Source organism: Aythya marila (assembly GCF_965140915.1).
Source record: "Aythya marila genome assembly, chromosome: 5".
Lineage (NCBI taxonomy): Eukaryota > Metazoa > Chordata > Aves > Anseriformes > Anatidae > Aythya > Aythya marila.
Window position 1 is genome coordinate 14,593,658 of NC_139046.1, and position 26,125 is coordinate 14,619,782.

Sequence of the window (26,125 nt, forward strand, 5' to 3'; positions counted from 1 at the left end):
TGCTAATATCAGTTTGCTTTGATAGCAGAGCAAAGGTTTTAGGCAGACGGCCCACCCTACAGACAGCTATGGAGGGCACCTGTAGGTTCTTGTGTACCCCAGGTCCTCACAAAGAAAAGGAGTATCTGCTGTTTCATGGGAGCTTAGGCTACCAGAGTGCAGAGAAAAGCTAGTGAAATTATTTCAATGTTCTTAGCTGCCTTAATTCAGATTTTAACTTCCAAGTGTATTGAAGGTGTTCAGCACCATGCAGACATGGGCCCTGAATAGAAAGCTGACCCCAAACTTTGAAAGTAACTAAAATTCTTTTGTTTTAACTCACTTTCTGTTGGTACAACAGGAAGTGAAGGAAAGTGTCTGTAACAGTTGTGCTTCTTAGAAGTCTTTCCTGAGTAAAAGGACTCAGGCTGGAAAAACAAAATGCCAGCAAATTTAATATCTTAGAGTCATTTATTTTCTGTTGTACATACTTTCTGAACAGCAAAACAACACATGTATGTATTTACATATTTTAAATTAATACCGTATTCTTGACAAGTCATAACATTTTCATATTTTACTCATACTTCTCAGTACCACATATCCAAAATTCTCTTTCATTGCCCCAATAACCTCTGAATGGAGTTCCTTTCATTTAAAGGTTGTGTGAACAATATGCTCATGAACAAGACAATGTTGATAATACTGGAAATAACGGAAAGGCTTGGAGTGTTTCATCATAGATGTCTAGGACAATATATAGAACAAACTATAAAAGTACTTATAATATAGGATTATACTGGATGATTAAATAAAACACAGAAATTTTCAATAAATCATCTACATACAATAGTTTTAATAGCACATCCACAAGCTTCTAGAGCATTTCTTTGGTTTAATTATTTGAAGATTTAATACAGACTTTCCAGCTTGAATGGAACTTTATTGCTCCATTCAAGCTCTTATGATTAAAGGCCATGCATTAATAGTCTGATCATCTCCAAGTTGGTTTTAGATCAAGGTTCCAATAAGTAAAATTGCATACTGACAATTACATACACAGAGTTTCTTCCATGTGAAGTCCTTTGATTTTTTTTTTTTTAATTCAGTCTAATTTAGGAATTGATATTTTGTATTAAAATCACTCATATTAACTCTACAAATAAAATTTAGGTAGTATTAGAGTCTGAAAATACCATTTTTGATTACTCTGAATATTCAAAACTCCTATTAGCTTCAGTTAGATTTCTAAGGCAGTAAGGTGATGCTCTCCTCCATATTTTGTTTCTTCTTGTGAGATTATACCAGTTGTACTGTGCATTTATACTTCCATTAAATAACATTATGAATATTAATTATGTTTTGGTGAACATTAAAAAACTAGTATCTGAGCTGACATATAGGTATGAATGAAGATAGCATTCACCCACCCCAAAAGAGCTCTCCATAGTGAACATTTTTACCTTGTGGAAGAAAGAGTAAAGAGTCTCCTGCTACAAAAAAAACCTCTACTGCCTTCATTAAGCTGGTTGAAGTTTTCCTCCCTTATCTGCATTACCTTTTCTGAGCTATGTTCCATGTGTACAGGCAGATGTAAATCTGCACCTAGCAGAGGCAGGGCAGTTGCAAGAAGGCACAGCTTGTCAATCAAGCAACCCATATTGCTTTGGAGCAGAGAAAGGAAGTCCAAAAGAGGGTCACACCTAAAACTCTATTTGAATAATAGTCCTACAGGATTTATTTAAATTTACATAAATATGATTCCCTTCTATAAAAAAATAGTCTAACAAACTGTATGGGTACCATAAGTAGTTGCACAACTCTGACAATAGCTTCTATACTGGGACTCTAATAAGACAATTGTATGTGCATTCAGACACTTAGATTCCATGGAAATATAAACATTTCAAATGGAACATGCAAGAAATAAAATTCAGCCATGAAAACCATAAATACGTTACAAAGAATGATTCAACTGTGAAAAATGTCCATAACATTAGAAACAGTTCTCTGTATGAAGTTTGCATTAAGATCAAACCATTTGTTTCCCACAAATGATGAATGCTACCACATGTTTATTCTGTAGACCTGCCCTCATTGTGAACAAATTGTGCTACCGTTGTAATGGCAAAACAGACTTTTTCCTTGGACATTCACTTGAAATGGAAGTTCTTAAAGTGTCCAAGGAGTTCACCTTCACAGGCTGTGACTTTCTGCACCTCTGTGGGAGCAAGTTCTTGTAGAATTCCACAGCCTTCTTCTGGAAGTGTTTCCCGACGATAACGTACAGGATCGGGTTCAAGCAGCTGTTGCTGTAGGCGCAGTAGGTAGCTATCTGAGTCACAATGTCATTGATTTCTTCAAGGCATTTCAAAGTTTTTGCCAAGTAACAGATTGTATCGATGAATGTGCTGATCTGGAATGGGAGCCAGCAAATGACAAACAGCAAGAGCACAGCGAGGACCAGCATGGTGGCTCTCCTTTCTGTCTGGATTAACTTCATTTTTTGTAACTCGCTACTTCGTAAGGCCTTGATGATCTGGGTAGTGCAATAGGTAATTACACAGAGCGGGATCACAAAGCCCACAGCATTCAGCAGGATGTTGTTTGCAGGGTGCCAGTAGGGGGCTGGATAATCAAGACCGCAGGCTGTGATGTTGTATTCTTTGTAATACTGTAATTTTCGGAAGACCATTGTAGGTGAGCATAAGAACAATGCACACATCCAGACTACAAAGCTATTCCACTTGGCACAGACAGTTCGCCGCATCCGTCCCAGAGACATGGTTTTCACCAAGGCCAGATAGCGGTCGATGCTCACTAGTGTCAGAAAATAAATGCTAGAATAAAGGTTCATTTTGCTGACTGTGTTGACGGCTTTACAGAGGAACAGCCCAAAAGGCCACTGAAAATTATTAGAAATGTTGATGGCCCAGAAAGGCAAAGAACAGACTAGCAGTAGGTCGGCAAGTGCCATGTTTGCTAGGTAAATTTCAGCCACTGTGCAGTGACCCTTGTGGAAACACAGTACGATAAGGACAAAGGCATTTTCTATTGCTCCCAGAATAAATATAAACCAAAGAAATCCAGGCTGAAAAGTCTGTAGCCATAGCCATGCATCTGAATTTAGACATTTATATCCATTCAGCTGATGAACTTCAGAATCATTGTGGAAATCTGTTGGAACGATTGTGAGCTCCTTGGTGGCCATAAGCTTGTAAAGTTGTGTAACATTTTCAGTTGTGTTGATAACCATTTCTGTGCGGAGAGGGGAAAAAAAAAAGGTGCAATGAGATCATTGCAGCAAAAGACACAATAAGAAAAACTGGCTCTGCTTTTACCACTGTCCTAAAAACATGGTATTGAACAGGCTCACAATTCTCTGGCTTGTTTTTCTTTATGCACCCTGCATACTTGCAGAAGGTTTCAAAAAGCAAACTGCCATGGACTGTGCATTTGGATCAATCAAGGGGGTGAAACAGAAGGGATGAAGCAACAGTTGTCATTGTAACAAGCAGGTTAACTGAAGCTGGAAGAGAGCATTGGCTGGCCTTTATTCACTAGAGCTACATTTTTTTTTTTTTTATTTTTCCTTGTGTCTTTTCCTTCCTTCCTTTCCTTCCTTCCTACCATGGTAGGTGGGTTGGCAGGTTCGCAAAGATGGTGGCCATCTGACTACAGTGAGCTATTTTGGGTGCAAGAGCACAGTCTGAAAAACAGGTGCTGTACTGTAAATATTCAGAACAGCCTAGGGTCTTACAGGGAGCCATTTAAGGGCCTAAATGTCAGGTATGTGCTTAAATGTCAGTAGGATCAAACAGTAGTTAAGTGTCCGGGTTTCACTTAGTGACGTTAAAATGTTAACTGTATTGCTGTGTTTCCGAGATGATTAATGCTCAAGTACAAGACTGGTTTCCCAGTATGTATGTATAGTTCCCTGGACTAGGTGACAGTAATACTGTTTTTCTTATCCCAGGTCTTAAAAATACCACTGTTTATATTACAGTTTGGTTGGAACCTTTTCAGATATACATGTATTTTTAACTAAAATATTTGTCTGATTCATCTGGTGAAATGACAGAGAAAAGGGAACACATTTGTAATTCCTGGAAGGATGAGGTTCTCATTTGTTTTCTAGTTACTGCATTTGTTGTTTGATAAATGTCAGTGCTGGATATGCACATAGATATTTGGCTGTTAGATGCAGAATTCCTGAGAAATGATGGCCATATTTTGTGTATTTGTTTTGAATTAAGTGCCACAGTGCTTGGGAACCAAAAGCAAAGATCAGGATGGAATTTCACTATATACACTAGAGGCAACAACAAAGACTCTCTACCATAAAATTTAATAAAATTTATAGCACAGTTGTCAGGCAGTACAGATCAACTGGATAGAACAGGCAAGTGGGACTGAGAACTTTGAAATACAGGGCAGTTCAGAAATAGATTAATGAGCGCAAACCAAAATGACAGCAATGCACATTTCCAGTCTTTCATAACTTGAGCAAAGGACAATATTTGCATAAACTGGACAGTAACAAAATATTCTCATCCTCCAAGTTTATCTTTCCAAAACCAAAACTTTTCAAGCCCATATCTAACCTCAGGAACACATCTCTATCCTCTAGCATGTATCCTGACTCTTCATTCATTTTGTCCTTACTAGAACCACCTCAGCCTTGAGACACCTATGTCCTTTACATTTCTGAATGTTTTCAACCAGCATCTGGAGAATCGGCTGGTGGACCCAGTTTATTATCTGTCATTACACATTGTAGACACCTGTCCAGTGACCTATGCTTTTGGTTACACTGATTATATGGAGCTTTTAGGTCTTGAGGGTATGGATTTATTTGTTCTATATTGAAAGCAAACACGATATGCAGTGCATGTTATACAACATTGGAAATATTCTCATCTATGTTTGTTATTCATCTTCCATGTGCAAACAACTGCCACAGGTTGTAAATGTTTTGGTTAGAAATCTTATTTTTGTCTGAGCCCTTTCAGAAATCTGCATATACATTGCATTTTTTAATGTGATTTTATTTATTCATATTTCAGTACAATGGAATGTTGGAAAATACCAAAAGACTCACTGTAACCTAGATCTGGTGCTTCTGATCTATCCATTAGTCTGTATTGGATTGTTTTGGCACAACCTTATTCTCAACATGCTTATATTGGCAGTTCCTTATCACTTTAATTTTCTTTATTGTCCTCTATCTGTTGATATTCTGATTATTTATTTATTTATTAACCTATTTCCAGGAATTTAAAAGAGAATGACAGGTCTGTAAGTCCCTGGGTCCCGCACTCTGTGCCTTTTAATGACAGGTATTTTTTTATTTTACCCTCTCTGGTCTTCTGAAATGTCCCCGTTCTCCTTGACCTCACAGACACAAGAATGAAGATTTCCTCTCCTAATTCCGGAAAACCAAAATGGTGGGTTATATAAAACCCTACCATTTTGAGAGCCTCCATATGATCTTTAATTTTTTTTTTTTTTTCAAATCACATTTATCAAATTGTTCAAATCAGTCATCTTAAATATCAGTTTACAATCTTTTCTGAGAAGATTAACACAGCAACTCAGCTAACACAGCTGTGATTAACACACGGGACTAACACAGCTACTGCAAACAGTAGCTTCAAGTCTCTCTTTCTGTGTCTCATAGAATCACAGAATCATAGAATATTCCGAACTGGAAGGGACCCACAAGGATCATTAAGTCCAACTCCTGATTCCACACAGGACCACCCAAAACCCAGACCATATATTTGAGAGTTTTGTCCAAATGCTTCTTGAACTCCGTCAGGCTCAGTGCCATGACCACTGCCCTGGGGAGCCTGTCCCGGTGCCCTACCACCCTCTGGGTGCAGAACCTTTCCCTAACCCCCAGCCTGACCCTCCCCTGTCCCAGCTCCATGCCATTCCCTTGGGTCCTGTTGCTGGCCCCAGCGAGCAGAGCTCAGCACCTGCCCCTCTGCTCCCCTCGTGAGGGAGCTGCAGGCTGCCATGAGGCCTCCCCTCAGCCTGCTCTGCTCAGGGCTGAACAAACCAAGGGACCTCAGCCTATCCTCATACATCCTCCCCTCCAGACCCTTCACTATCTTTGTAGCTCCTTCTCCTGGCACTTCATGCTGTAAAAACACATAGGAAATTCTAATGGATGACCAACAGAAGGTCATCTGGGAACAGAAGATCTTGGGCATTGCTACTGGCAGAAGCTGTTGCTTCTGCTGGTAGCGGGCTGTGAACTGGTGGCAAGAATTAAGTGTAAGTGTATTATAAAAATGTTTTCAGGTTGGATATCCACATATATTTAATAAAACATTAATTAGTGATTCAAAGTCAAAAAGGCTATGATGTAGCTGGCAATTTCTATGCTGTCCATCATAGTCATGACAAATAGAAAAACAATAACCAGAAATTAATTCTACAGCAAATAACTGTTCAAAAATTGCCTATTGATCGATATTTTTCCTTTAATTCATCTCTTTTAGAGGACTGTGCTTTAGAAGGGAAAGCCCTAGCATTCTTTAAAATAAATTACTTCTATCACATTACCATGGTCTAAGAACAGTGTGCAGGGACTATTCCCATGCTGTGGGGCTCCTGGATGACCTGCATCCTTGGTCCTTACTTCAAGCACTTCTGTAAAACATTGGTAGAAATGTGGGTGTGAACAGTACAAAATGTACAAATGATCATTACATGCCCTATTTAAATGATTGCCTGGAGCTATTCTCTATAGCACAGGAAAGTAATTTAAACCATGTGCTTCCTGAATAAATTATGATTTACACAGCCACAATTTAGAAAAGAAATTTATGTCTATTTGCCATTATCTTATTATTGCAATTTAGTGAAAATAAATGTAATCCCTTCACACCTCTATAAACACTTTCTGTGCAATGCAAGGCAGTTTTAATGTCTCAGCTGGGATCCTCAAAAAGATTTTATCCAATGATTTTGATATAAACACTGCCCAGCTGAAGCAACCCACTTATTACTGAGATTATGAAGGACTGCTGTAGTGGGTTGAACTGGTCTCTGCTGAAGTTCACCTCCTACAGCTAGATACTTCCTGCCTGATAGTCACGTAAAAACATTGTCAGACATTGCTTCATGTTGTTCTAGAATATTTTTTTTTCTTCTAATAGTACTGGGCATAAATGACAATATTTTGGTAGCAGGAGGCTGCAGGGTGCTCTGTGTTGCAGACAGCTATGTCCTGCCCTGTGCAGATGGCACCCAGCCCTGTATCACCTCCAAACACTGACCTGAGCAACAGAGAAGGGCTTTGAGGTTGGCTGACACAGTCGTATGTCGGACAATGGGCTGATCCTGCCAGTGCTGCAGATAATGTACCCTCACGGACGAGCTAGGAAAAAGGTGGTAATACACTGCAGTTGCTGTGCTGCTGGAGAGGGGAGAGGGGCCCCAAAAGGTGATGCTCTGAAGTGCCATGGCCTGAAAGCTCTGAGGACTGGGCACAGTCATTAATGCCTCTCGCCTTTGCCTGGAACCTGGTGGGATGTCATACTGATCAAGGATGGACTTACATGTACCATCCAGGGGGGAAGCATGTTAGAATAAAGGCATGCAAGAATAAAGGCAGCAAGCCAAGGATAACGCCCAGAGTACAGAAGACTTGGAATAAGGATCAGGTGAGGATGGAAAGTCTTCATGCTACTGCTGTACATGCTGGGCTCTATGGATGATCCTTACTGAAAGAGGAGAAGCAGAATATGATAAAGCAAAACAAAAAGCCCTTGAAGGATCATGAGCTGTGAGCTAAAAACACAAGCACAGGGGAAAAAAAGTCAGAACTCAGTTAATGGTGTTACTGGATACGAATAGGCTTGAGGAAAGCTAAGCCATTTTACTCCCCAAATGGGGAAATGCGTCAAGTTAACATTTTTTCACAACCTGTTTTGGGTTTGGATGAAGCCCTGCAGCTACTGGATTCATGGACTTATTAACACCTCTGAGAGTGGTGTTAATCCTTTCTTGTACTATGTTAAACATTTGTTTCAATGCTAAGATACAGTGAGATATAATCTGAAAGAACAAGGGACAGACCAGCAGGCAGAAACTGTTGTCAAATAACCCCAGCCTTCACGGCTACCTGTTGCCACAGGGTCAGGTTGGGTTAAGTGTAACCTGTGGTATAAACAAGGGTATTTGAGACTAAGAAGGGGGGAAGAGGGCTATTTGGCTTAAGCTGAGCCAGAGAACTGAGTGCTTGTTTAATAGTTCATGGGACAACTTTTTATTGGTATCCAAGTTAGAGATGAGATGTTTGAGTTAACTGGCAAAAAATGGCATAAAAATTCCCTGAGGCGAGGCTGTCTTGCCCATGGAAATACTTCTGACTACAAAAGTACTGGAATTAAAAGCATGACGCAATATTTCAGATTCTGATAGTTTATGATCTCTCCTATTTGTAAATTATAGCCACATCCTGGTATGGTCAAATTGCCTACTGATTACATCAGCTAGGATTATAGGGCTGAAATGAGTCACTGCAGGCATCTATGTTTCCATCCCTAATTTATGCTTTCCTACAACAAACAACACTTCTTTTGCCCTCAAGCAAGAGTAAAATCTTGCTCAAGAGCAAGCAAGAGTAAAATCAGCTCAAATTAAAACAAGGGGCTGAGCATCCATGTGGTTATAGTTCAGTGAAGTGTCTTCAGTGTGAGCACTTGCTAGCTGCTGATGTCCTGAGTGTACATAGTTAATCCACATTTCATAGAGACAAGAACAATTTCCAGTTTCCTTTGCTCTTTGGGATCACCATCCTGCTCTGAGTTTTTGCTGTCAATCCAAAGCATCTGGGAGCTTCCATTCCTGGATTTCTCTTATTTTTAGGAAAAATAAAAAAAAGTCTGGGAAGAATTTGAAAATTTGTTCATTCCCTCAGGATTTTTCTGGACTCTGGAAGTCCAGACAACCATTCCGTTTTTTTTCTCCAGTATATATTTAGGGACTGGGATACCACTGGGAGCCTATGTTTTTAGGTCTTTGAGTACTGGTTTCTATATGCAAAGATATTCTGCCTGTTTTGTCACAGTCACCATGTGTTTGTGTGCTGAGGACAAACTCATGCATTCTCAGCTGGGAAAACTGAATTAGAACAACAACAACAAAAAAAAAACAAAAACAAACAAATAAACAAAAACAAACAAACAAACATAAATTCAAACAAAACCCCATCACATACAGGAAACACAGACAATCCTGCCTGTGGCTTCTTGCAGGCTTTTCTTACAGGCTATGGCCTTGTGGTTCAGGGCCTTGTGTAATCTGTTGCCAAACCTCTCGCCAGAGCACAGGAGCACTGCTGCTGAAGCTGCTTAGTGGAATATAAAATTGTGCCTGCCCCATAGGCACAGAGATCAGGCAGTGCAGGGACCCCTGCACATCTGCTTATTCTGATGATGCACAGTGGCACTGCACAGAGAAACATGCATATCTACTTGGGAACGGCTAGGTTCCTCAGATATTTATGTACATTTATGCACAGTTTCTCTCATCAGGGTCAGCTAACCACTGACACATCACTTGGGAATGAATGCAAGGAGCCACTGCATCACCTCCTGCTGTGTCACACTGTGCCCATGCCTCCTAAGACACGTCTACTTCTCTGAGCCGTGTAAGGCTTCTTCTCATCCACTAGTAAAATTGTACCAGGATGGAGGGAGGTGTAATTCACTTTTATTCAAGGTGAGTCATGAACACTCCTTCTGCCAAGACAATAGAATAAGATCTCTTGTCACCAGAAACCTTGCTGCCTGGCTTGTTCTGCTTTGTTCAGCAGCAAGAGGTGTCCTGGCACTTGGATTTGAGGTCTTAGTTATTCTAGGTCTTATTTATTAGCATCAGCATAAGTCATGATACCAGAGAACAATTTTTAAATGGAAAAAGATGAAATATGTATACTATTATTACTATTGTAGCTTTGTTTGCTTAAAGAAACATCATTAAGTAATCTTATACACAAATTACTGTTTCTTAGCTTTGAATCACATAAAGAAAGAGGTATGTCTACATGATAACTTCATCAGTGGTAAGAAGTTGAGACTGGCTCATTGATTTATTTCTTCTGACTGTTTAAAATGCAAATGTTCCAGGATAGGATTTTGTTGTCAGCATCTTCCAGCCTCTGGAATCATTACTTTGAAACCATAACAGTTACAATCATTTCAGTGTTTTTACAGGATACAGCTGATATCCGTTTTTCTTCCTGTATTAAATTAATTGGATACATGTAATGAACTCAGAGGAAAGGTATTTAATTAAAATAAACAAACATTACCTGGACATAAGCTTGTGGACAAATGCTATTGCGGAAGATTATTCTGCATCCGGATTGTTTCTGTTCCCTGAAATAAAATAATACAATACTGATGATTATTCAGCCTTGGGACTCTTGTAGGCCACTTCAGGTAAGATTTTATGATCTCTGAATGTAAACTAAAATTCTTGTGAGACTGCATTGTGTCAGTTTATGCCTCACCTATTCCCCGAAATGACTGTCCCTTGCTCTCAGATCTGCTGGAAACAATTGCATAAGACCTATTTGGTGGTAGTGCCTGGGAGATGGGTATCCAGCACACAACTCCATTTGAGTGATACAGATTCAGAACAAGGGCCTTGTAAAGGCTAGATATGACTCTCAGCTGAGTTCCAGACTGAAGTCTGTAACATTCTTAACAATAATTTATGATATCTGATTTAAGTGCTGCCAGTGACCAAATGGTTTTCCAGATATGTACAGCTTCAGATGATGGTGACACAGAGGAGTGGAAAAGCTGGGAGGACAAACACATCTTTTAGCGAGTGGCTGCATACTGAGAGGGGCATTGGCTCACTTCTGACATATGAGGCTTAGAGATGGTGCTTTTTTAGAAGACAGAGCAGCTACAAAAAGAAACAGCAAAACACCCAAGGCCTGCCATGGTCTCCCCTCTAAATCCCTGTAAAGAGCCAAGCCTGTTTTGATGCTATATATTTTTGTGAGGATTTGTACTCCTGAACATATCTGAGCCCAGCCTGGGCAGCCAAGTATCCCTTGCTGGTGGCTATTAGTTTCACAGCCTTACTTCTTCACGCTGGTATAAATACTATAGTAAAAGCAACAGATGAGCTGCCAGAGGCATAAGAAGATATAGAGGTATCTGTCCAACACATCTGCTATTACTGAAATGAGAAATAACAAGAATTTAAAAGATATCATAGGTAAGGGTGGTTCTCTGCAGCATGGTGCTTACAAGAAAGCCTATTTCCTGCTGACTGTGGAAGTATTGCTTCTGCTTTCTCAAAAGCCTACCTATAGCGTTAAAATTGATGGACTCAAGCAAATAAGAGGTATCACAACTTCTTTTAACTGCCTCAGTTGAGACCATCTGACAGGTCACAAATATTTGCCAGCCAGGGAGAGGTAGGTTTCATTTTTCACATTTGGAGGTTTTCCTTCCAGGACAATGTCTGTTTGCAGGGGAAAGGGAGTTTTATGAAATAACAATCTCAATGCATATTCCTTTAACTGCACACCTACAGGTCTAGCAGGTCTGAAGAACATGTGATGGGATAACCTAAGCAGAAGCTTTTCTCAGCAAGAGGTCAAAGGCATATTAGAAGATCATCGTAATCTTCTGTGATGGACCTTGTTCTTGGAATTTGTTGTCAACAAAAACACAGGCAAGATATGCTTCTTATAAATTCTGTTCCTTCTCTGTAAAGCTTATTTTCAAAGCTTCTATTTAAACTTTTATATATACATCAGTAACTGTGATAATTCTGACAGAATATGTTATCTATGGGTAAAATAACTATAGCTGAGATGAAGATCAGAACAGAACAGCTACACTCCTATGAGAGCTGGTAGGAGGAAAATATGAACCGGATCAGTGAGAATTACTGAACACAGGGTTCAGTAATGGAAAAGGGCCAATATCACTATGAACACTGCGTATTTAGTCCAAGTATAGTGATGGTGTTCATCCTTTGATTTGATGCTATCTATTCTAGAAACTGTACTACTAACAATGCACTCCAAAATGGTACAAATGTCACACAAGTCTGATGTTGCTGCCATTCTGAAAGAAAATTTTTGTTACAATAGTTTTATTTAATCTGAAATGAGAAATAGTGATTTTTAACATTAGTGTCTGATGTAGGATCAGAATAGCAAGATCATCAAGTTTATTCAGCCATTAAATCATTCAATTTCAAGCTTGTCACCTTCAGAAGTTTTAAAGACCCAACAGGATAAAGCCCTTAGTAGCATTGTGATATGGTTAACTTAGTGATATGGTTTAGTGTTAGGTCAGATGTTGGACTCAATGATCTTGAGGTCTCCTCCAACCTAGACAATTCTGTGATTCTGTGTGTTTGTCTGATCATTTTATCCCATCACTGGACCAGATTTGAGAAAGAGGTTGGACTAGAGACCTTTCTAGATCCCTTCCAACCTAAGATTCTTAATTTGTTCTTCTTGTACTAATAGTTGAAACTTCCAGTTGGATTCAGGCCCACAAACAAAAGTAGAATTTTGGCAGTGAGTAAGTGAGTGTCCTTAGGAAGCTGTGGACATTTTGGTGAAAGCACAATGTGAGCTGGCTTTTGCTATTTTTTTTTTTGCTAATATCAGGACACAGCAGTGTCTAGTCCAAATTGGAGAAGGGAGGAAAAACTGACTTGTATTAACTGGGGGTTTCAGTGGGGAGCCTGAGTGCCTAGGGAGCAAAGCTTGCACACTGGGGTGCTGATGGGTGATGCTGGGGGTTGACACGTGCCCAGTTACATCTTTTGCTCTGGGCTATAGTGTGATGTGTGGGCTGTTGGAGCCATATTTCAAATGTGTGTTATCTGTGTAGCACCAAAATATGTACTGCTGCATTTACCTTTCTAATCTTTGGGTTACTTCAGTTACCTCTGTAGATGGCTACGGGGAGAGGTGGAGAGAGATGGGGAGATCTCAGAGACTTTCACTAACATTAAGTTAGTGAAGAAAGGGAAATGCATAAGAGAAAACAAAAATCTGTGATTTTGAGACAGCAGCAGCCAGGTGTTTGTGAGGTCATTTGGGTGCTTTAATATGGGCATTTTGGAAAGTGCAGGGTGTCTGGGATGTCTGCCTGAGGATGGTACATGATACAAGGTCTCTGAAAGTTGTGTTTTTCTGGAGCCACATGAAACACATTGGAGTTCCTGAAAGAGCCCCAGACACTGTTGGGATCCCTTTGCCTTTTGATGTTAGCAAAAAGCCTGGAGGGTGGAGGACATAACTCTGCTGTGAAACTAGCAAATCTTTGGGCTTAATAGGGAGTTACAAGGGCTATAAAATAGAGCATTGTGGCTGTAAAATGAAATGCAGAATTACAGCAAAAGAAGATAAAGAAAAGTCTCCTGGGAATAAGTCTGTTAAAACAGTCCAGATTTTAAGAGCTGAAAAAGAGAAGCTGATGATTTGTTTCAGAAAATAATAATAATTTAAAAAAATGAAATATGTTTATGCTTTTCAGTTATGGAAAAATACTTAAAATTTTTAAATATTAAAAATATTAAAATAATATTTCAAAATACTATTAATATTAAAATATTAAAATTTGTGTTTGAAATAAATAAGAGTCTGATGTGGTGTTTAGCATATTAGACCTTGGCTTAATGTTGTTTTGAGCAATATTGCTGCTCCTTATTTTCTGGGACATTAGGAATGCTATGTAAAGTTGTGCTACCTTGGCAACAGCTGAAGACAATGAGATAGAGCCAAAGGTTTTTGTTTCTGATATTATGTCTTTCCTCTGAAAAAAGATATTATCTATGAGTAAAATAACAGAAGAAAAAAACAAACCTGCCTTAGTACATTTATTTTTGCTGACTTTCTGACCTCTTTAAAATCTGCATGTTCATAACACCTTTCTCATTCCTGAGAATGCTGTATTTCTCAGAGTTGAGTTAAATTCCATCTGTATTTTAACTTTTCATAACTATATTAAGAACAACATAAGCTAGAAATATTCAGCAAGAAATAACTCTTAAAATTATAATTTCTCTTGTAGAAATATTTTGTCCTCTTTCCCTGAAGCATGGAGGAGAGAAAACACATGTTTAGTTAGAAAGGTAATGCCACAGAGCTCTGATATATCACTCCTTTTGTAACATTTATAAATGTCATGTATTAATGTATTGTCCACTAGCAATAACATCACTGAGAGAAATTACAAATGTGAGTGGACTCAGTTACTCAGAAATCCTTTTTTTCTGTGAAAAGTTCTCAGATGAGCTGTCGTGAGGCTACATGACTTATACCCAGTCAGTGATGATCACAAGGGCTAGGTGTGACTAACAAGGTGCTGTAAAGATTTAGTCATGATCTTGCTATACGTATGAGCTTACGGAGCAGTTCTTTGGAGCTGTACATTCCTCTTGTATGGAAATCTTTCATGGATATGGGATTTCAGAAAGCATCCCCCAAAAGAACTGCCATGGATGATAAAATGACAGAATCTTCCTCTGGCAGAGAAAGGCTGCATCAGAGCTTTGTTAAATTAAAAAGTAGCCTAAATCACAGGGAAGGGTATAAGCACATAAATAGTCAAAAATGCGTAATTGTCATGGCAAGGTGCAGGTTGGACAAAGGAATAAAATATGATGGTAAATCCCTCAGCACCACCACTCCTTAAGACTTCTGCTAATATTTGAAATACTACTATTGTCTTTGGCAAAAGAACTAAGTGAGGTCTGTAACTGTGGGGGCATCAAGAAGTAGTATTTGGTACATACAGGTCCTGTACATGGAGATGTGTGCACAGCAACCAATTCCCTAGTTTAAATTTAGATTCAAATAAATGGTTTACTGTTTTGTTTTCCTGTTTCCTGGAGATTTCCTTTGTGTTAACGGCAAGCAGCTTTTTCCTTCTCTTTTGTACATGATTGATTGGCAAACATAGTAGGAGAACTTTCTGTACTTGTTCAGCAACATTTACCATAGCACTTAGTGAGCAGAGAAAGAAGATGGATTCACAAACTGTCAAACTACTCTGAGAACAGAAATGATCGCTTCTTTTCTCTCTCTCCCAGAACACATTTCAGTGTCTGCTGCAGAGAAATTCAAACATCTCTGAGGAGGTTTAAGCTGTTCTGACATACTAAGTTACTCTTTTTTCTGTCCCCAGCTTTCTCAACATGGTATACGCCTAGGTAGGAACAAAGTATATGATGTATGATGCTCTTAAATCTAAGTGCTAATCAAGCATACGCCAATTTGATGCCCTCTTTGTAGTCATTGGGCAGATGGGAGACCTATATCCAGGTCTCTGCTCTGCCAAACTTGGAACAAGGTCTTCAACTCAGGTGATCTACATGCCTGTATCCTAAGACACCACAAGGTCATTGAATAATGTTGATTGAGACTATTCCTCTTGATAAAGCTATTTCAAATTAATATAAGTACCTAAATAATTTTTGAAGCAGGGACATGAATCTGATTCTTCTGTTTCTAGAAAATATCAACAACTGAAAGGTTTATAATGACAATTTTGCAACTCTTTCCCTCTCTCCTTGTGACCAGTGAATTACATCCTAGGAGTTCTCAAGTCTCTTTAATCTTTAATTCTCCAGAAGCTTAATCCTCATGGACCCCTGCACTACTGGATGTAATGCAGCTCCACTCTAGGACTGGTGTCAGGAGTAGCTTTGTGTCTCTGAGAACCAAGATGCTCTCTGATTCTTTTACAGAAAGGCACATTACCTGATGCTTTCAAGTCACAGCTGCGTTTACACTTCTGTGTGCACTGTATGTGTTTGCTCAAAATATTTTGACAACTGTGAGAGAAAATATTCAAACAGAAGAAAACTGACCACAAACTCACTCTGCAAAGTTGGCAGAGTATCTTGTTCTGTTCTTTTTCGTATTTCCCATATGAGAACTGTGACTGAAAGTTGGGGAAAAAAAAAAAAGAGAGAGAGACTATAAATTTCCTCATTTTATGAAGTGAAATACAGTTCTGCCATGTTGGAATGGATTCAAAAGAAGTTGAATCTCCTTCCCTAAGCACTGCAGGAGCTTTGGGAATTCTCTGCTGTATGAGAAGGGCTTGCTGTACCCCACACCACTGCAAAATACAAAGATGTTGGTGCACTAATGTTGTGAGACCTGTTTGATATCCCTTGCAGGAGTCTGATGTCATGTGAAATGGCAGGTCTGATGGTATCACACCGTACAATGCAGCTATCAAGTGGCAGACAATACCATGAGCCCAGTGAATAGCTGAGGTAATCCATATCCAGTGATAAAGAAAAATGCTTCTGACTTTATCAAGAATTTGTAGTTTGTACAGCAAGATTATATTTCTTTGTTAAAGTAAGCATTTCCTGCTTCAGAAAGCAACTTTTTCTGAAACCCAGATGGATCAAAACTATTGCAAGTGCCATGCTGAAAACAGCTATGCTGGGGAAGACATACATGAATTTTCAACTGGATAATGACAGCTTTTGAGGGGTGGGCTGGGGGAACTGTTCCTAAGATAGGTCCTTAGAACTGGTCTTGGGATTCAACTAATTAGTTATATGGCTGGAAAATAGGAGAGAGCAGATGAAGCATACCAGTGACATAAATTGCCTGATATCTTCTCTACAGAAATCAATGGGAATATCCTGCAGAGAGCACTGGGCAATACCAACAAAACAACAGAGGTGGAATAATAAAAGGAAAAAACCTGTAAGTTCTGAAGCATTTATGTTCCCCAAGAAGATGGAGCAACTGATGCTCCTTTGTTTGCTTTGCTTTAGTGGGGGCCCAGGATTTGCTCGGCAGTGTACAAAACTCCTCTTAAGGCTCCCTCACTGAGGAATGCATGGATGTCCTCATCAGCCCTGCAGTTTGTTGCATTGCTTTCACCAGGCCTCTTCAGCTCTGCTTACCCCACTCCTATTAACTGAAACACAGCTCTTTTCCCTGTTTAGCAGCACTAAGTTCTCATGACAAAATGTGAGGGTCTAATGGCCAAATAGTTTTTACCACTGTTGCTCCCTTTTTGCACTATTTAATGGTGAGATTTGCCTTTCAGATGAACTGGATCTATGCCCTGAAAGCACTTTCCTTCTAACACCTTGAGAACGTTCTAACAGCCATTTAGGAAAAAAAAAAACAGATTTGCCATCTCTGGTGCTGCCAATTGCTAACGTGTTTACAGAGTTGTCAATGGCATTTGCAATAATGCAGTGTTTCCTGCATGTTTTCACCACTGACTTTCACAGCTACGGCTTTTTAGAAAATCCTGTCTCCCATAACTAAGTATGTGTGGTTGACTGGTTGCAGTCTCTACAATGCAATAGCCATTTCTTGGACAGACGCTACTTTAATTAGTTCTTAACATACAGGCAATTGATTTTACTGTAGAGTTGATTCAGGCTCTGTTGCATTGTGCAGCAACCTAAAGGATGTTTTAAACTAATATTTTGTCTGCAACTACAGATAATTATCCCCACCAGGAGCTGTAAATATTGTAGTCAGTACTACGTTTTCTATAATTCAGCCACATACTGATGGCTCTGTGCAAGGAGAGGATTCCTTAGTGCAGGCAGCCCTCTGAGGGCATCTCAGTCAGAACCTGTCCTCTTTATAACAGAATGCCTTGGGTTCTCTTAATGCCTCCCATCAAAGTAATATGTAGACAGGTTCACATCGGGCTCTGACAACAGAATAGGCTAGAAAGTATGATTAAATATATAATTGTCAATTATACTTACAGCATTCATTTTAAGCAGGCAGAATATAGTGGAGATGAAATTTATCCAGGTTTTTTAAGTTAGCACCTCTACACGTGCTTCTTAAGACAGTCTCAGTTTAATTCAGAACATCTGACAACATCTACAGATCTATCCCCAAACCCACATTACCAAATTATTAACTAAAGTTTCAATCTCTTGAAAAGCCTGACTTTTCTAATACTCTATCCCAGTGGACAATCTCCGTCATTACTGATTGGTGTCATGGAAGGTAATACAAGCATGACATGATATTAATTGTCTAAATAGCAAGCGATCGTTACTAAAATAATTGGTGTTTTTTCCCCTTTCCCTTCCCTTCCCTTCCCTTCCCTTCCCTTCCCTTCCCTTCCCTTCCCTTCCCTTCCCTTCCCTTCCCTTCCCTTCCCTTCCCTTCCCTTCCCTTCCCTTCCCTTCCCTTCCCTTCCCTTCCCTTCCCTTCCCTTCCCTTCCCTTCCCTTCCTTTCCCTTCCCTTCCCTTCCCTTCCCGTCCCGTCCCGTCCCGTCCCGTCCCGTCCCGTCCATTTTATACTCTCTGAAGAACTCCTAAAACCAGAATATGGCAGTGCAAGCACTGGCAAATTTCCTTCTCAAGGAGAAGGAAGTCTGGAATTTCTTCAATTCAGTGATGAACTTCAAAAAGCCATTTTGCCTTGTCCTTCCTAGGTCAAACATGTCCTGCTGTGCTGTCACTTGGGCAGATGGGACAGTCATTTCATATTATTTTTATGTTTCTGCTCCTGACTTAGCCAATAAATGAAACATTTGCACTTTTAAGAGGTCAGTTTTCAGATACCAGGTTAAAAATTACCACAGTCTATATCACAGAGGAAAGTTCAAAACTAGATGTACATACCTATTTAAAATGGTAAGAGAGAGAGAGAGAGAACAATAGTGAATCTCAGACTGCATTACAATTACTTTGACGTCCAGAGCTGATAAAATTGGGGTTTATACACCCAAAACAAAACAAAACAAAACAAAACAGTTTTTCAGCTGAAAACCCATGACAACAATTTTTATGTGCAAATGTACCATATTTCTATTGGCAGAATTAAGCATTCAAATAAATGTTGATAAGAATTTGGTGATAAACTAAATTGTACAAACAGTCATGCAGCTTTCAACTCTGAGTGGTCTGGAAGGCTCAAGATACTTCTCCAGCTGAGAAGTGGTGTGATTTACAGCGCCAATTTACAATATCCAGTGTTTGTATTATGATTTTGCTTTTGCCTTTTCATGCTTTGCCAGTGTTCCAAAATTAAACCATCTGTTAATTTGTTGTCTCCACTTAGCTAGCAATGGGAGATGTCAGAGACTTGCTGGAACCCGGTGCAGACAATCTGTTTTTCACTCTGTATCTATGGGTTTTGAGCACAGGTGGTTACCAGGAAGATTTGTCTATCTGCTCTTTCCAGAATACCAGTGTCAACACAAAGATATGGTGAGGATTTTGTCAGAGAGATTCTCTTATTATATGGCACAGCTCCTTCGGAGAGTTCTTGCACCCCAAGCTAGCAAATGCAGAGATACTTCTATGTTGGGGCAGTCACACAGTGTGTGAATGTCAGGACAGGAACAAGTGGAGAGAAAGTGAGAGGATGCCAGTTCTGGAAGAGAACATAACACTGCTAAAGAACACAAAGGAGAAATGCTGATAGTTTTGAGGAAGGAAGGTTGGAGGGAAGGAAGGGAGGGAAGAAAAGTGTGGTTTAATCTCCCAAAAGGGAAAGGGGTTTCAAGACATATGACTAAGGATTCCTGTCTGAGTCAGATATACCAAAGTAATCACAGAATCACAGAATTGTCTAGGTTGGAAGAGACCTCAAGATCATCGAGTCCAACCTCTGACCTAACACAAACAAGTCCTCCACTAAACCATATCACTAAGTTCAATGAGAATTTCATATGGGAATTTCATTCAAATTGTTATAAAACCTAGATCTTTCACACAGTTTAGATCCTGCTCTTACTTCACTTCAGAATAGTCCAAAATTTGAAATTGTTTGATTCTGGTATTTAGAGTCAAATCTTTCTTCAAATTTTTAAAGCTGTTTGACCAGATAATTCTTTTATCCCAAGCCAAAACTTATTAATGTATTCACTCTATCTCTCTCGCTTCCCCTCCCCCCCTTTTTTTAAACAAGCACAAAAGTGCAATGCAAAATACAACAGTAAAGCTTTCTGTAGTAATCCACAACACAAAGTGTAGCAGAATGAAATTCCAGATGTCTTACTCTGTACTGTAATCATTATTCAAATGCCAATTTGTAGACCAACTCTGTTGTGGAAGAAAACAAATTTCTGTCTTGCATTTCCAAAAAAAGACTGATATTTCCAAAATTTTTCAGGAAACACCCCTGAAAAAATGACTCCGCTTTATTACTTCCCCTTCCTTCTGGTTCTGGGAAATGCTCCTTTTGCTGAGCCAACTAGCTGGAATTGGCCATAAGGTGCCATTTTTAATGAAAAAAGGTTTCTCAGTGGAATGATGTAAGTAGAAGCTAAGAGAACACAATGCATATATTATGCAATATATAAATATATATGTTTTTAATGGGGATGTCATAAATCAAAATCTCCTGTGAACAATATCCCAGCCATTCATGAATTGCCACCTTCTCTGATTCATTAGGACTGTTTTGATTGACATAGTACAACTTCAAAAATAAAGTTGCAGCTCACCAAGGGAAAAAGAAGAGTAGAGTCATCTAGAAAGCTGTCAAGTTTTAAACCAGTGCCCTTGTTCTTGTAAACTGACAGTCTTCTTTCTTCATTACTTGATTCAGTTACTTGTAAATCTCAACAAAGAAGGAAAGTTTGTGAGAAGATAATTGCTTTTATTTGTTTGTCTGCCCATGAGGGATAGTCCCATATCCTTACCACTTGGAAATTTTGGCATTAACTAGATCGATGATCCTTGGAGATCCTAGAGAAATGATACTTGTCCAAGAAAAGGAGAAGAAATAAACCAATTTATCGGTCTTGGTTGTAATAGAAGGACACCCTTCCTATGAAGAAGGACTTGGAGAGATGAGGATATAAAGCTTGGAGAGGGAGGCCTCCAGGGAGACCTCATTGCAGCCTTTCAGTTACTTAAAGGGGGCTTATAAAAAAGATAGAAGGTCTTTTACATGGGCAGGTAGTTATAGGACAAGGGGGAATGGTTTTAAAGTAAAAGAGGGGAGATTTAGATTAGATGTTAGGAGGAAATTCTTTACTATGAAGGTGCACATCCTTGGAAGTGTTCAAGGCCAGGCTGGATGGGGCTTTGGGCAACCTGGTCTGGTGGGAGGTGTCCATGCCCATGGCAGGGGGGTTGGAACTAGATGGCCTTTAAGGTCCCTTCCAACTCAAGCTATTCTGTGGTTCTATGATGATTTTATGATAATAGAGTGAAGAATATAGTCTGTTTTTGGGAAAGACTGCTGGAGAAGATAAGAGGTGCATGCAGACCTGAGCTAAAACCTCGTGTCAATATTTTCGATGTTTCTGTCCTCCCACTTGTTTAAGGATCAGGTTCCACCTTTGAATTATGTCAGCTTCGCAGCTACATTTTGTAGAAAGGCTCAGGAACTCTGATGAACTGCTCCCAGCTTTCTGGCCTGCTTGTTGTCTGCAAGCAGTTTACAATCACATCAGTAAGGGATTGCTGCAGGGTGTTCTGCATGTGTGTGGGCAGATGGCTCACACTGCCCTTCTGGAGGGAATGTACTGCCCATTTCTATGCCCCATGGCTCTTCAGAGAGGCAGGGCTTCAGACAGTCAGTGAGTTGGTAGATCACACAGCCATGACAAAAGGAAAAAGCGCTTCCAGGCTCACAGGGGTGCAACTCCCAGACAACTTGCAGGAACACTGCAGGAGGAAAACCAGCTACGGCCAGTTCTGCCTCCAGACAAGCACATGTAAATGCCATTAATATAAAAATCAGCTCAACCTCAAAACATAGCTTGCTCTCCTTATTACTGAGTTTATCTCAGATAATGTGAGAGGGAGAAATGGATTTCTGCATTTTGGCAGCTCCATCCTCTGAAATTAGCCAGAGCTTGAGGTTTGGCTTTGTTCCAATGCTGTCACTGCACTGACATACCTGAGTGTGCAGGGCTTAGCACTGACAGGTCTACAAATCTGAATGATAAGATCATTATTATTATTTTATTTATTTTTTTTTTCAGGGATCACAAAAGCTCAGCCTTGCTGAACTGAGTTGAGGAGTTAATGTACAAGGGAGGTAAATATAGCATAGCAGCAAAAGCAAGTCAAATCTACCACTGGCAAATTTGAATAGTTCTGAAATATTTTGCAGTGTTGCTTTACCATAATGTCAGAGTGCTCCGGGCTTGCTTATCATCAGACTGAAGATAGCATGCTTTCAGCAGGCAACTAAGCTCCATGTGTTTGTTTTCTGGTCTGTGTCTCATTGGTGTCTGTTCACCAATATTTGGGGCTTGCAATGGTGTGCTGGACCATGACCAGGGTTCCTCAGCCCCATTGTGCTAGTATTACTGCTAAGTGAATGGTATGTCATCATACCATCAACTGTGGTTGGCAGCCAGTGCAACTTTGTCTATGGGAAGACAGCAGCCTGCGGTCTGTGTTTAGTGTTCTTGTTGCATTGCTCATCTTGTTTCCCCACTGCGGTTGTGCCCACTCATCTCCAGGCAGTCATGCTATAGGGATGCCCTTTCCCCTCTCCATCGCTGGTTGGGACATCTCGCTGTTTCCCTTATCAGAGCCTGACCTCATCAAAAGCTGGGTAAGGGGGCTGCAGTATTTGAACAGGGTTTGGCGTGAAACTGTACCCTGAGCCTGTGTCATATTTACTCTTCAGTCAGGTTAGTGTTATTGACAGGGATACATGCACAAGGGATGGACCCTCCTGCAGCTGTGCTTGGAGCCGAGGTCGCCCTTGTCTGCTATCTAGTCTCACAAGTGCCATAAGACACTTTTGCTAGTTTCAAAACTACTCATATGGCAATGTCAGCTCAGGAAATAGGTCCACTTTAAGCAAAAGTCCCTTGACCTTACGTTTAAACTTTCTCTGATCAGGAACACTGCAGCAGCACAAGGCGGAGAAGCAGGAAGTAGAAGAGTGGCAACTCTGCTCATCCATATTGCTGCTAAAGTCTGAGTTCCCCTGAGAAATGGAGCCTCAGTGATGCTGGGGGCTAGCAAGGAATGGCTGAAGCAGTTATCACGTTGCTTCTTTTGCACCTTAAGAGATAAAATCAGGTGTGGCTGAACAGAGCACAGTAGGGTCAGAAATTTGGAGAGGGACATCCAGCCGAGGGGAGAAGCTGGCTGAGCTCTCCCCTACTGACAACTGAGCGTGTTGGTCAGCAGCTGGAGACTTCAGGCAGCGTTTGGTCTTCAAGCACTGCACCTTCACCCAGAGCCATGCCAGCTGCAAGGGAAAGCTTCTGCCTCTGCTTCAAGGCACTGTGTTTGCAGTCCTGCACCGGCCAGGCAGAAATGCAGCTTTTCATCTTTGCGTGTGTAAAATCTGAAGTACGCAAGGAGGAAGAAAGACCAACATTTAGATAAGGCTGGGGAAACCCAAAAGCATGGAGAGTGGAGAGGAAGTTTTTAAAACCATGAGTGACAAGGGAACAAGCCCGGTGTATGTGTAAATTAAAAAAAAAAAAAAAAAAAAAAAAAAAAAAAAAAAAAAAAAAAAAAAAAGAAGGTTTTAACTAAATGTCATTTTGAGAGAAAATATTTATTCTCTCTTTTTTTAAACTTCATATTGATTAGCATTGCTAATGACTTCAGGTTTACATTTGTTGCTGACTTGGCTACTGGGAAGGTGTGTTTGTTTTGAAAGCAAAGCTCTGTTTGCTAACATGTTTCCCTAGACTTTTTTCCTACTGTGACTTTGAAAATGGGGGGATTATTTATTTATTTATTTATTTATTTTAAGAGCTTTTTATTTCCTTCTTTCCGTGAAAAGCAGACTATCTAAAATTGAATGTTCGTAAGCAGTGAATTTTAGACTCTTCATAACCAATGTACTAAAATTCTCTCAAATTCCTCATTTTCTGTCTGGAAAAGGACTTTGAATGTTGTAATATTTACTCTGTGAATATAGCTCAGATTTTTTTTTTTTTTTTTAAGCCACGTTCCAGTGTGGTGATGAGATCCTTAATTCAGGAAGCTCTAACTCAGGAGGAAAGGCAGTTTTCTTCTATGGATTGGCAGTACAAAATGTTCAGGTAACTCTGAGTAACACACTTACTCCTGTTTCAGCATGTACAAGGCTCAGTGGAAAACTGACAGAAGTGTTCTGGAGATGACTCTGCTTTGGCTATTCCGAAGTCTTTATTAACTTAGGGACATTTATCTCTTCTCTCTGCATTTGTACTATTCATGTTGAAAACAAGACAGATATATTTAGAAGTCTATGACTGATTCTGAAGTGTGAAGTTGCTTCTCTTCATTCTTTTCTTAAAGGCTGCATGTTTCCAGAAAACAGCAGACAAGATAGAACTCATATGACTGATATTACACAATATCCTGATGCTTCATTCTTACAGATTTTGTGGTAAAAATGTATTTATTTATTTTTTCTAGCTCTGTTCAAGATTCTCTAAGAAAATATGTGCACTGTTCAAGACAAGAATATCTTCTAATCTTAGGAGATAGCATCTGTGGGATTACACATAATGTATCAAACCCAAGGCTTCTAATGACAAACTGAACTCTCTTGGCTGCATGGCTATTTTATTATTACTGTTATTGTGCTCAAATCTCTGCTTAACATACCAAGTAATAGAAAATTAGCAGCTAAAAGAATAGCATATACTTCAACCTTTAGTCTTTTTGTTATAAGATCCTAATCACAACTCCAGTTCTAAGCCTATATTTATATTTAACAGCATCTTATAAATCACGCTCTTACTGTATTTTTTCATTTGAATACAAATGTTAGAAGGAAACAAATAATGTTCAAATGTCAACTGAAACTTTTCTTCCTACATTACACAAGAAATAACTTCAAAATCTATTTTTTTCCAGTTAGTATAGATGAGACAGGTCAGAAGTGTAAGTTATACACACATCCACATTTCCTGAGTCACAAAGTTGACAATCAAAACAATAAACAGAGAAGAAAAAAAATAAGTTTCAGGGAATACAGAATTGTCTCTGCTTTTTCCTTACTACTTACGCAATTTTTCAGCTGAAAAAAAAAAAAAATTAACTGTTTGCACTTTCTGTTCTTTTATAAGGTGTAACAAATGGTGCAAATCAGATGCCTTCTGGACAGAATAAATCATGTCCCTTGGGTAGCCCATACCAGATTGCCCCTGTGGCAGGGGAAAAGCCCTGTGTCTTTGGCATCTTGGGCACACTGAAATAAAACTTTTTTTTTTTTTTGGAAATGTTATACCTCTATGAAACCTGCAAAGTTACCAAACCACATCAGCAATAAATATTTTACTTCTCCGTGTTCCTGGAATGCTAATAACATTAGTACTGTTGTAATTGAAACAGAAACATATTAAGAATTCAAGAAGTGGTTTCAAAAAGCAGTAGTCTGTATTGAATTTAAATGACAACTTTTTGTATGAAAAAGAAGCGGAAACACATACCTTGACTGTGAATTCAGCACTGAACAGGTACAAACGAGAGAGTGCAACACTTCTCAGTGAACAGTCACGCTCCTTCTGTTGTATGAATGAGTCTAACTTCTGGTTTTCTGCCCCTCCCTGAACAGAATAGACTCATCCCCCTGTTGATGACGTCATATTCCTGGATTTTCTGCCTTGCTATATTTTGTTTCAGAAGCAAAGCTTGTCTGCTCTAACCAGCATGAGACCACTTTTATTTGACTATGGGTGGTAAACAATTCAAATCAAGTTAAAATAAAGATTTGCCACAGTGTGTATAAAACAACTATATGTGTTTGAACAAGAGTCTCCAGAAATGTGTGTGCATAAGCATGTACGCACACATACACAAACCTGACCTTTATTGTGGGTGATGTCATGTGCATTGCTTTTACCAGTGTTAGACACAATCAACAGTTACACAAATTAGCTTCTTGCAAGACTTGGATCTTTAAAACAGAAAAGAACAAATATCTCATTTACAATCTTACATCCTTCACATTCAGGGGAAGAAATTTAGTGTTTATATCTCTGGAAGACAGTGTGTTCCCCTTCCTCAGCAGAAATCTCTGGCTACTCATTGTGCTAAGAATGAAGACAAATTCCAAATACCACTTAAAAATTTATATAGGACCAAAATTTCTTCAAATTTTGGATGAAACGTCTGTAAGAAATAGAATTATACCCAAAGAGTAGAGAAGAGCATTTTTCCTATGACAATGATTTTTATTCTGAATTTGAGATCATAACA

General features: G+C 39.4%; 1 protein-coding gene across 2 annotated transcripts; it reads right to left on the reverse strand.

Moving 5' to 3' along the window:
• Nucleotides 1-458: 458 nt before the first annotated feature.
• On the reverse strand, nucleotides 459-25,423 carry BDKRB2 (bradykinin receptor B2). 2 transcript variants are annotated; one of them, XM_082762719.1, is made up of 4 exons: nucleotides 25,357-25,394; nucleotides 10,310-10,376; nucleotides 6,553-6,639; nucleotides 459-3,237 (listed from the first exon to the last, which is right to left on the reverse strand). In XM_082762719.1, the coding sequence occupies exon 4, from the start codon at nucleotides 3,233-3,235 to the stop codon at nucleotides 2,093-2,095; it is 1,143 nt and encodes a 380-aa protein (XP_082618845.1). In that variant the 5' UTR covers nucleotides 3,236-3,237; nucleotides 6,553-6,639; nucleotides 10,310-10,376; nucleotides 25,357-25,394; the 3' UTR covers nucleotides 459-2,092. The 2 variants fall into 2 exon arrangements, with proteins under 2 accessions (XP_082618845.1, XP_082618844.1); XM_082762718.1 differs by lacking the exon at nucleotides 6,553-6,639 and having other exon boundaries at nucleotides 25,357-25,423.
• Nucleotides 25,424-26,125: the final 702 nt, after the last annotated feature.